Source organism: Dipodomys merriami, unplaced genomic scaffold, assembly GCF_024711535.1.
Source record: "Dipodomys merriami isolate MVZ:Mamm:240054 unplaced genomic scaffold, mDipMer1.0.p SCAF_551, whole genome shotgun sequence".
NCBI lineage: Eukaryota > Metazoa > Chordata > Mammalia > Rodentia > Heteromyidae > Dipodomys > Dipodomys merriami.
In genome coordinates this window covers 294507-306968 of record NW_027206126.1, presented here as the reverse complement: position 1 = coordinate 306968, position 12462 = coordinate 294507, and the positions used below count along the sequence as shown (strand labels likewise).

General features: G+C 36.7%; 1 protein-coding gene across 1 annotated transcript in view; it reads left to right on the top strand.

Annotated features, from left to right (window-relative positions):
- The window catches only part of LOC138811962 (rab3 GTPase-activating protein non-catalytic subunit-like), a 75503-nt gene that overhangs the window by 13463 nt on the left and 49578 nt on the right, over positions 1-12462 (top strand). The window contains exons 3-7 of the mRNA XM_069999916.1: positions 8523-8646; positions 9523-9604; positions 10292-10339; positions 10412-10487; positions 10767-10868. Coding sequence (XP_069856017.1) covers positions 8523-8646; positions 9523-9604; positions 10292-10339; positions 10412-10487; positions 10767-10868 — 432 coding nt within the window. The remainder of the gene's footprint in view (positions 1-8522; positions 8647-9522; positions 9605-10291; positions 10340-10411; positions 10488-10766; positions 10869-12462) is intronic.

Below are 12462 nucleotides of genomic sequence, written 5' to 3'. Positions count from 1 at the left end.
CTTTGCAATGGGGTAGGTGATTGCTAAGGGTGAGAGGAAAATAAAAAATCAAGAATATGTGGACGGGGTTCGAAGAGATAGGGGAAGATGAAAGGAGTGAAATGGGTCAGGATACATGGTACTCAGAACTGACATATTGAAACCCCTTTATACTACTCAAAGATTAGAAATAATAACTTCTTTAGCCAAGCTTATGCTCAAAATTCTACCTATTTAAGAGGTTCCTTCTTAAACCCATAACTGCTAGCAGTTATATGTGCCTGTTATCTTACTCTATATAGGAAGCTCAAATTGAGAAGACTCAAGTTCTAAGACAGCTTGACATAAAAATCCATGAGACTGTCTTGAGGGAAGCTGGATGTGGTGGTGAATGCCTATGAGTCCGGCAATGATCGAAAGTTTAAACTAGGTAGATTGTGGTCTGGGCCCATATCTGGGCAGGAAGTAAGAATTTAATCTCAAAATTAATCAGCAAAAAATGGAGTTAGAGGTGTGGCTCAGTGATAGCACCTACCTACCAAGCATGAGTTCAGACCCCATTTCTACCAAAAACGAAACAACCCCAGAATGACCTTTTTGACCTGGGATATGGTGTGGAATAAATAAAACACAATTGGCATATGTTACAACTCCTAAAAAGTGAGTACTTTGCTTTTGATTTTGTTAATGTTTAAAGATAGCTATAATAAAAGTAATACACCCTCCCAGATATTTGTCTTGAGACCTGAGTGAATGATGTGTCATACTGAATGGGAAAGAAGAGGAAAATAGTACGTTTGGAGGAGAAATTAAAGAACATCATGTGCTAAGAAGTAGAGATACTCATGTAGTAAAGATTTATTTAAAAATTCCAGTGAAATATTAAGAGTAGGCAAACATGCAGGAAGACCAGTGGGAAGATTGGCAGGTGTTGACTCTTTGAAAATCCTGCTCGAAGAAGTGAGTGTTTCATCACCTTAGCAGTCAAAACCTTGTCCCTTGCTGTTCTCATTTTGTTCTGATGTTATCAGAACATATTTCGTATTCTTCCAGACCTCTTAAATTTATTGTATGTTGTTTTATGGTGTCATAAAAGTCTCCCTTATATGGGTTGTTCACTAGTTCTATCTATTATTGAAAGAAAAGCATTGAAATCTCCATCTGTTACTGTGGGATGGTGTATTTCCCTTTCCAGCTTTGTCAGATTTTGCTTCATGTATTTTAGGATTCTGTTGTGAAGTACATACACAATTATTTGTCATATGTTCCTGATAGCTCTCATTCCGAAACATTTCTCTTTGTATCTAGTGGTTGTCCTTATATTAATATCTATTTTGTCTAATATTTGTTATAGCCATTTCAGCTTTCCTTTGGTCACTTTTTGTCATGCTGTACCTCTTTTCCATCCTTTTACTTTTAACCTATTCAGGTCTTTTAATCTAAATAACGTTTTTTTGTAGATACCAGGTTGTTGGATCTTGTCTGACTAATCTTAACCTTTGATTGGAGTGACTAATTTCTCCACATTTAATGTAATTATTGGTACTGTTGAATTCATATCTGTCATCTTGCTATTTATTGACTATTGCCTCATGTCCTTTAGTTCTTTTGTTACTCCTTCATTGGTTCTTTTGTGTTTTTTAGTATCCATTTTAATTACTCAGATTTTAATAGTTTGGTCTCATGTTAATGTGCACAGTTCTGAAATAATTCATGCACCATATATTCGCCCTTTAGAGTATACAGTTTAGTGTGGTTTAATATTCACAAACCTCTTGTACAGCATTACCAGTGATCTCATTCTGTAGTGTTTCATCACCCATGTCTGTTAGTCATCCACCTCCTGTGCTTCCCTGATCCCCAACCCCTGGCTACCACTGATTTTCTTTCTGTCTGTGAATTTGCTATTCTGAATATGTCATATAAATAGGATCATGTAATTAAAGACTGGATTTTGCTTATATCTTTGTCGTCTTAGATTCTTTATCTTTTATTTTACATTAAAGCTCTACTAGGTCTCCCATACCCAGTGAGGAGGTAAGAATGGAAAGGAAATTTCTACTCTCTTTTGCTAGGAATATCAGAAAACTCACAACCTACTACTTTCCCTGAAAGTATAGCTCGGGCATGTTCACACTAACAATGATGCCAGCAACACAGTAGAATGTCTTGAAGTCAGCTTGTGGCTGTGTCAAGAGGCTCTAACTATAAACATAATAACTGGGTTCTGTCAGTTGCCGTTGTGTTGAGACCATTGTGATCAACTTTTATTCTTATTAGTTTGGCATTAGAAAGCTGTTTTGTTTTGGTCCTTATGGGTATAGCAGTAGTAAGCAGATAAATGACAGCCAGCTCTACTGAATGTGGCTGACCTGGAGGCCAGTTGGTACTGCTGAGTCCAGCAGCAAACTATTATAACTCCAGGATGCTTTTTACCTCCACAAGTCTCCACTACTCTTGAGAATAGTTTCATTTTTATGGCATTAAAGAGTAAAGGACTTTTGAATTTAGACTTGACAGTGCTAGAAGTCTGGAAAAGCCTTTTTTTTTTTTTTTTTTTTTAAAGAAAGCCTCGTTAGCTTTTTCTGATTCCAAGGTGTCAAACATTCTAAGGGCTTAGTGAAGAAAATGCATTCTAGCTCCTGTATTGTCTCTCTGAGGCAGTGAAAGTAGCAGCAACAAGAAGAACATCAAGTCTTGGAAGATAGTAACAGTGGAAACAGTGAGCAGATTGAAGAAAACAGCACACAGAGAGATGGTGAGAAATGAAAAATGAATATGGGAGTAAAGCAAGGAACAAGAGGAAGGTTACTGTCCACAGACCAGCAGAGCATCCTTGCATTTTGACTGCATTTCTTGGCATTTCCTGAGGAGCCTGGGCTGCCCTACCAGCTTATAGACCGATGAACAGAATATCAAGACAGAAGAAATCTTTTGTCTCTGTGGAACAGTTGGTTTTATGGCATGTTCCAGGGACCAGATTCAGGTCATAATTGCTTCCATCTCACCAAAGAAGTTATTAGACCCATGTGGTAGGATAATGCAAATGAACAGTGACAAGTGGAACACCTGCAGGAGGGTTGACCTCCCATTGTTGGGATTCTCATCATAGCCAAGCTATGGGAACAGTTAGTTCATGGTTGGGAAAAAGGTCCAGGTTGCTGTGGTCTCTGTCTGCCTTTACACAGACATGATATCAGTATGGGATAAGTGAACAAGTAACCACAGCTTAAATCTGGGACACACCTAAACAGGTGTTAGCCTACCTCCCAGTACAATTATGGAACAAAAAAACTCACTTAGACAGTGTCACAATGTATTGGAGGGCTTGGGACCAAACTGTTGATCTTAACAGAAGTAGCTCTGTAGTTGGGCTAAAGGCATGTGGTCTTGTTGAGAAGAGACAGGCCAGACTCCCTTCAAGGGCTTCTGGCCACTTGTGATTTTTTTTTTTTCAGCCAGGTTCTCTACCTACCTACCTTGCCTTGGAACAGAGAACCCTCTGTAGAAACCCTGTTGCGCTGCCTGGGCTTGCTTTATTGTAGATTGTCTTGTCTTTGCTATACAAACCATTCTCTTAAAATGAAAGACAGAATGCTCTCACTTCTTGGCTATTTTTTAAGGTAATTTCACTGACCAATAAAGTCCTTTTCTGGGCCAAAATTTAGAAAAGGGGGGGGGGAGGAAGTAGGCCTATGAAATACCAGCAGCAGCCAGCCATACCTAAAGAAATATTTGTCTGTGACATTGGTGGGCTCAGGAGCTTAAAGTGTGGCTTCTGTAATAGAAGGTACGTGTTCTGAACAGATATTTCCTGCCTTCCTGCCTCTGTGTGCTCAGGGTTGCCATAACAATACCACAGATTGTCTGATTTAAAGAACGAAAGTTTATCTTCTCACTGTTGTAGAGCCCAAAGCAGTACACTCCTTGCTGTCTTCTCAGTTGTCCTCTCTTCTGTGTATACATGGGGGTGGAGACTGAATTCTTATGCCTCTTCTCCCTATCAGGATATCAGCCACGTAGGACCTTATTGAACCTAGATTATCTCCTTATAGGCCCTGTTATCAAATAGTAGTTAAATTAGGGGTTAGGACTTAAGTATGTAAATTGAGATAGGAGGAGTTACTAGTCAGTACATAACAATACTCAAAATAGTGGATCTATGTCAAGTATAATATAATTGGGCAATGAAGAATAAAGTTAAAGAATTCCAGCTTGCCCATAAGGAAATAAAAGAGAATGAAAAAAAGCACCAGACCAGTACTGAGGTTTGAACTCAGGGACTCACACTTACTGGAAAGGTGCTCTGCCACTTGAGCCACATCTCCAGGGCTTTTTCTCTTGTTATTTTCAGGCTAGGGTTTCTTTTTGCTTTTGGCAACCTGGACCTGGATCCTCCTGTTTATGTCTATTTCTGTAGCATAGATAACCAGCATCTGTTGCCATGCCCAGATTTTTTGTTAGATAAAATGTCAAGGACTTTTACTCCTGAGGAAGCCTCATTAGGCCTCAAACTATGATCCTTTTGGTCTCAGCTTTCTGTGTAGCTGAGAGCCACCACATCTAGCTCTAATATTTTCCTTTAAGAAATAACTGGTTATGTTGGAATATTTTGCTCAGCCAGTCTTCACATTTTAAAGGGAACTGAAGCAGTCTGAAGGAAATTTGAAAAAGACTGGATTTTTATCTTAACTAGGAAGGTATATTTAAGGCATATTAAGGACAAGGAAGAGAAGAATAGCATTGGTTTCCTCAATAGTAAATAGATTGTGAGGAGTGGTTACTGGGACAGGAAGTAAAGAAGGTTCTGTGTCCTCTATTTGGATAGGCAGTGTGGGAAATTTCCCTTTAAAAGAGACTTTGATATATGCCCCATCTGTTCTATAAAAAGTGGCAGAGGCAACTATGATCTGTCAGATAAACAAGGAATGAAAACATGTTAATCAGATGGGTGCCCAAAGAAATGTATGCTTAAAGTCTAAAGCATAGACTACAGCGTGTCCTGACTCAAGATTCTCAATTAGAGCATTACTTTTTTTTTTATTATTTCATTATTTCTCTAATGCCATTTGCATCAGAAAAGAACTTAAAATCTTCCATTGGGAAATTTCAGATTTGGATTTGGAAAGGGGCCGGACTAGTACTTTTCATGCTGCAGGCCTTCACAGAGGGGCTCATCTCTGCTCCTATGTAGCTTGTAAACTGAACTTTTGTATGTAGTTTTGTTTGAGAATAAGTCTTGCTACAATCCCTCCCCTTTAAGAAAACAAGAAAAATGTTTGAAAAATATTGAGCATTGCTTATGTTAGCAATAGACTTGTGGGGGAAAGGGGAAAACCCTACTTATGGAGCACGGCTTACTTTCTTCTTGTGTCTCAAAATAGCTGAAGCATTTATGCCCCTTTGAAAGTATGGATGAATGTTTTAGTTTGTTGTCTTAGATGGCAAACCACTGAGAATTACAGTGAATGTGATAAAAGTGCCTTATTTCAGCGAACATTATTGGTGCCACTATAATATATAAATAACTTGGAAAGTTAACACAGTAACAAGAAGAACCCATGTTGTAAACAGTGGACCTTTGGTATTAAAGTTGAAAGCTTTGAGAAGTTGCTCCTGACTACTTGAATGATTGTCTACCCTCTGTACTATTACATACACCAGAAAACATTTGTCACCATGTTTGCTAAGGAATAATTCACCAAACTCTGAGGTAGACATCTGGTACATTGCGAAACAATAATTATTTGACAGATTTGTGAGCTTAAAATCAAAAGAACTATTTTGAAGTATATACTATAACTCTAATTATTTAAAAAGAATTCTTTTACAATCCACAGTAGTGGCTACCATATTTGTGCAGTGAAGAAAACATGTTTACCGGTCTTAATTGAAAGATGAAGCTTTGATGAATAGGCCTCACTTAACTTATATACAGATTTCTTCTTCCCCCAATAGGGATTATGTTCCTTGTGTTCATTTGTTTTGGTTTGGTTTGGTTTTTGTAGTGGTAATGATTGAACCCAGATCCTTGTATATGCTGAACTACAAACTTAGCCTCCTAGGGATTATGTTTTAGAAATATGGATATTAATATGTTGCAATATGTAATATATAATTATAAATATGGATATTAATTTTAATGAAGACACTAGTTTTTGTGGAAAACTAGGTCATTCTGATGTAGCACTTTTAAGTGGTAAGATTCTTGTCTTTTTTTTTTATTGTGAAGTTGATGTACAGAGGGGTAACAGTTACACAAGTAAGGAAATGAGTACAATCCTTGTCAAACATTGTTACTTCCTCTTTTTTTCCTGCTTTCCTTCTCCCATAAGATGCTTTTTAAATTCTTTTTTAAAATGTCATGCCTTACTTGGGAAATTAACTATCTTGCTAGTTGATGCTTTTATTTTAAGATCACTAGCTTCAAGGGACCAATATTAGTGACTGTGGTCCCCATTAGCATGGGGAGATTTTTTTCAAAAATGTAGTACGCAAATACCCTTATAGTATAAAACAAAATGCTGAGCCTGCATCTTGTCAGCCAACAAATGTGTGCTGATGTTCTAATAAACTTCACAAAGCATTGTAGTGTGCATCCTGTTTCATGCCTGAACTTTCTCGATGAGTTAGAAATCAAGTTTTGCTATAAAAGCTAACAGTAGTTTATTGTGATCCAGCCTGGAGTAGATGTTTATTCATTCTGATTGTATTGTATCTTTTGACTTGAGGCTTTCTTTTTTTTTTTTTTTTTTTTGTCGTGGGGCTTGAACTCTGGGCCTGGGCGCTGTCCCTCAGCTCTTCAGCTGAAGGCGAGCGCTCTACCACTTGAGCTACAGCGCCACTTCCGGTTTCCTGGTGGTTTATTGGAGATAGGAGTCTCACGGTCTTTCCTGCCCCGGCTGGCTTTGAACCGCGATCCTCAGATCTCAGCCTCCTGAGTAGCTAGGATTACAGGTGTGAGCCACCAGTGCCTGGTGACTTGAGATTTTCTTGAAAAAGATTTAATACAGGAACTACTTCAGACAGATCCACATACTTTTTGTTGTTATTGTTGTTTGCATTTATGCTACTTCCTGCCTTGTGCCTCTTTTTATTGTTTATATTTATACAACTTCCTGCCTTGTATCTCTGTTGACTCTCCTCAAAGGTAGGACTCTTTAATATAGACAAATCATTTATAAAAAAAATGCAGCAACCCAACAGGAATTGTACCAAGGAGAGGAGTAAAGTATTTTTAGAAAATTTACATCTGGTTTTTTTTTTTTTTTTTTGCCTGTCATGGGGCCTGAACTCTGGGCCTGAGCACTAGCTCAAGGCTAGTGCTCTACCTCTTGAGCCAAAGCACCACTTCCAGTTTTCTGAGTGGTTTATTGGAAATAAAAGTCTCACAGACTTCCCTGCAGAGGCTGGTTTTGAACCACAATCCTCAGATCTCAGCCTCCTGAGTAGCTAAGGATTATAGGCATGAGCCACCGGTGCCTGGCTACAAATGAATTTTTAAGCATGTGAGAAAATGTCTATTTTCATAAGAGAAAAGCAGCTTAAAACTGCATTGAGATACTGCTTTTTATCTATTAGCCTGGCAAAGATCTGGAAAAACAAGTGCTTTAAAAAAAATTGGCTAGTCATATTACGGATGAATACAAGCACAGGTGGAACACAGTTTGAGATTATCTAACACAGTTTTTAACAAACGTATATACTTATCCATGCACTTGATAACAGCTATAGATTGTAAGCGACATAAATGTCTATCAAGAGGTGCATTTATGCTATGCATGCTTTTAATAAGAATAAATGTCAAATGGAATAAAGTCTATTGTATATGTTAGGAACAAAAAGCAAAATGTTAGACATACATTATGCTACTATCCCTGAAAGGGGGAAGAAAAAGTAGTAAACTTACTTGCATTTATGTACATAAAGTGTCACAGGAGATAGAACTGATTTCTTTGGTTGTCTGTAGAGAAGACAACTAGATGGCTGGAGCACAGGACTATGAGAGAGACATTCCAAAGAAAACCTTTTTTTTAAAAATATATAATAACCTTTGAATTTTAACTATAGACATTTACCTATTAAAAAATAAATTTCCAATTTAGGAAAGATAATACCTTTCAGGTCAAACAAAAGGCAAGCATCATACCTTATCAGATACTTTTACAGATCTTAAAACCATAGCTGTCATGAGATAATGGTTATTTTTTTCTTTGCCATCTAGCTGCTTATGTCACAGCTTTTTCTTAATACGCTCTTTATTGAGTTTCCCAAGATTGGTTCATTACTGGAATGATCCTTGTGTGACATTCTTCTAATGTTTTTCTTGTATGTTTAAAAAAATTTTTAATGTTCAAGACAAATTAACTTATACTGTGTATTTTGTTTGTTGATCATCCTTGACATGCTTTGATAAAGAATATTATATACTGTAACAATCAGGGATCTTTCTTTTTCCTTTTTTCTTCCCCCTTACACTCTAAGGCAAACTGAATTGAAGTACACAATATTTTTGCATTTATGGCAAACATTTTTACTCATAGGAAGAAGAAGGAAATACATGCAGAACACAAAGAACTTCCTGGCTTCAAGACTGTGTTTTATCCTTATCTCCAACCAATGATCTTATGGTTATAGCTCGGGAACAAAAAGCTGTGTTTTTAGTGCGTAAGTACTCTATTGTTTTCTGCAGTTTTTATTTGAATGTATAGATTGGAGTAGTATATAGGGTATTTGGAAATTTTCAAATATTTCTTTGGTTTATATTATATGGTGACATCTATAAATTGGTATGTCAGGCAGCAATTGTATTTCCTTCCTTCCTTCCTTCCTTCCTTCCTTCCTTCCTTCCTTCCTTCCTTCCTTCCTTCCTTCCTTCCTTTCTTCCTTCCTTCCTTCCTTTCCTTCCTTCCTTCCTTTCTCCCTTCTTCCCTCCCTCCCTCCCTCCCTCTCTTCCTTCCTTCCTTTCTCTCTCTCTGACTACAAGATACTTTATCACTGAATGGCCCTTCAGAAACAGCAGCCCATTTATTGCAAGGGAGAGTTAGTGCTGATAAGGTCATTGACAGTTTTTTAGTAACAGTATAACTGGTATAACTTGTAGCTATAGTTTAAAGACTTAGAATACTATACATTTTTGTTTGGGGCATAGATTTTCAGTTCATAGACTTTGAAGATTAAAATTAAGATTTAAGTATATAAGATATTATGGGAACACTTATTGAACAAAATAAGATTGTGTATAAAATGACTGTAGAATGATCTTATAAAATAAGTTATCTAATAGAAAATGTCTGCTATCTGAAGATAAAGATTATAAATGAGATAAGTGGTATGCAAGAACTATATATAAAATAGTATACTACATGGGTTTAATTGGAGGAAAGTTAGGAAACCAGATGATTTTTTTTAAAGCTCTTAAATTTAAAATATTAAATATACCTATAAAAAGACCCAAATCAATGAATGATTGAGCTATTAAATTTTATAATCGTCCTAAAGGGATAGAGTGGTTATTTTATATGGTATCTTAATTTTTTCCAGCAAAATGGAAATGCAGTGATAAAGGAAAGGAAGAAATGCAATTTGCTGTTGGTTGGAGTGGTTCTCTGAATGTTGAAGAAGGGTAGGTTTGAGTTAATTTTGGATATCTCTTAGTGTTAAATGAATATGTGAAATAAATAAGTAGTTCCATCATTTGAAATATTTAGTAAATGTATATGCTTTCCAGCTTTAGAGTTTGTAGAGAAATGAAGATAGGAACGTGTGAGAAATAATTGCTTGTTGATTATTTGAGATTTTCTATTTCTGTGTGCAATCAATTACATGTGTAAAGTTTTGTTTTCTTTCATGCTTTTTATGACAATACAGAATTTAAAATACAGCTATTAACTTCAAATGAATGTGATGTTATAGTTTATGTGAATGAATTTTATTGTACTTTTTTGTGTGTATGCCACTTCTGGGATTTGAACTCAGGGCTTAGATGCTTTCCATGAGCTTTTTTGCTCAAGACTAATACTCTACCAGTTGAGCCACAGCTCCACTTTGGCTTTTTGGTAGCTAATTAGAGATAAGAATCTTTTGTACTTTCTTGCCTAGGATGGCCTTGAACCCTGATCTTAGCTTTCCAAATAGGTACAAGCATGAGCCACTAGCACTTGGCTTGAGTTTTACTGTATTCTTATTTATGCATACAATAAAACTAGTACATAAGGTCCCCTTCTACTTACTTAATATCTTTTAAAATCAAATTATAGAGAAATAAAAGTAAGGTCAGTAGATAAGCATGTAATTTTGTTCTTGTTTTTAGGGAACGTGTAACTAGTGCCCTCTGTATCCCACTAGCAAGTCAAAAGAGGTAAGGATAAATAAGAGTTATCTCTTCTTCTTGATATCTGGCTATTAGGATCATAAATTTCATTTGTTACAGGAGTTCCACTGGACGCCCTGACTGGACTTGCATTGTAGTGGGTTTTACTTCAGGCTATGTACGCTTCTACACTGAGGTGAGTTGGGTTTCCAGCATTAGGAAAATCCTAGTTGACTGCAATATCTAGTACCATGTGTCTTTATTATATGCTGCTTGAAATTCATGCTTCCTGAAGGCCAGGAGAGGCAGTAGTACCTTTTGCTACAAGATACAGAGAAGGGAAATTGTATTCTTCTGAAAAGAGAGTACCTGATATGCATAGGAAACTACTGGGGAGATAGTACTATGTGTTCTGCAATTCTTGTTTGGGCATATTGATGAGAAAATAAGCTGAGTCTTTTGTTTTTCTTCCTAGAATGGTGTGCTTTTGCTTGCACAACTTTTGAATGAAGACCCAGTGCTTCAGCTTAAATGCAGGACCTATGAAATCCCTCGACATCCTGGTGTGACTGAACAGGTTGGTGTACAAGACTGTTCAAAGCAACAATGCCATTACTTGAAAGCATTACTTTTTTTCTGCTTTTTTGAATGGAAACAGATACATGTCACAGTTAACTATGGTGTTTTATCTATTTGTAGCTGAATTTAAAATACCAATTTACTTGTATTTTTAAATGAAACATTATACTCTTGAGTGTGTAAACTATGGCGTGTATAACTATATCTTTAATTTTGACTTATGTGTCAGAATTACATGTGGTAAAAGAAAAGTTCTGGTCTTATAGTTAAAAAGTCACTATACACCTGTAATCCTAGCTACTGGAGAGGCTGACATCTAAGGATTGTGATTCAAAGCCAACCTGAGCAGAAAAGTCCCTGTGAGACTCTTATCTCCAGTTAACCACTCAAAAACTGGAAGTGGCACTGTGGCTCAAAGTGGTAGAGTGCTAGCCTTGAGCAAAAAGAGCTCAGGGAAAGTGCCCAGGCCCTGAGTTCAACCCTCCTCCCCGCCCCCCAAAGAAAAAAAAGTCATTGTAGAGCCACTTCCACCAATATGCCTTTATTTAGTGTGCAGTATATATGGTCAAACTATAATGTTCCTTCCTTTCTATATAATATACTATATGTACTATACAATGTACCTTTCTTTCTTGTACTTTTTAGCTTCCAAAAGATTTTAAGTGAATTGATACATGTATTATATACATGTAATATTGATTTAAATAGCATGATACAGGGCTGGGAAGGTAGCTCAGTGGTAGAGTGCTTGCCTTGCATGCATGAGGCCCTGGGTTCGATTCCTCAGCACCACATAAGCAAAAAAAAAAAAAAAAAAAAAAAGCCAGAAGTAGCGCTTTGGCTCAAGTGGTAGAGCGCTAGCCTTGAGCTGAAGAGCTGAGGGACAGCGCCCAGGCCCAGAGTTCAGGCCCCACGACCGGACCCAAAACAAAAAAATAAATAGCATGATACATGTACTATAGATATAGAACAACTTAGATTAATATCTATAAATATGAATAGATTTTATCTATTAATTCCTATGAATGAATTAATCAATATAAAGAAATACCTAGTTTATTGCCAAGTTTATTTTTATGGGCAGAATAAGTACTCTATAAGTTTAGAGGAGGAGAGCTCAGTAGAACTAGGATAATAGGGAAAATTCCCTCGGGAGGTAAGATTTGAATTAAGCCTTGACTAATGGGGAAAAGGTAAAATGTGCCGCATAGAAGCATGAAGGGGATATTCAGATTATTTAATAACAAAGACCTGTGTTACAAAATATTGAGAAACTATTAAATAGGCAAGAGTAGCCAATTATACATTAAGTTAAAGACTAAATAAAATTTATAATTAATTTGTGAGATTAGAGAAGCTTCTAAAGATGAATGAAAAGGAAGTGATAAAATCAGAGGGTTACTGCAGGACTCTTTTCATGATGAATTGGGATTGTGAGAGAAGGGCTAATTGCCTGTCTTATTTATCTTATCTTGTTTTGTTGAGACAGGGTCTAATTATATAGCCTAGAGTGGCCTTGAACTCATAATCCTCCTTCCTCTGCCTCCCAAGTGCTAGCGTTACATTTATGTGCCACCAAGCCTGGCTGGTTA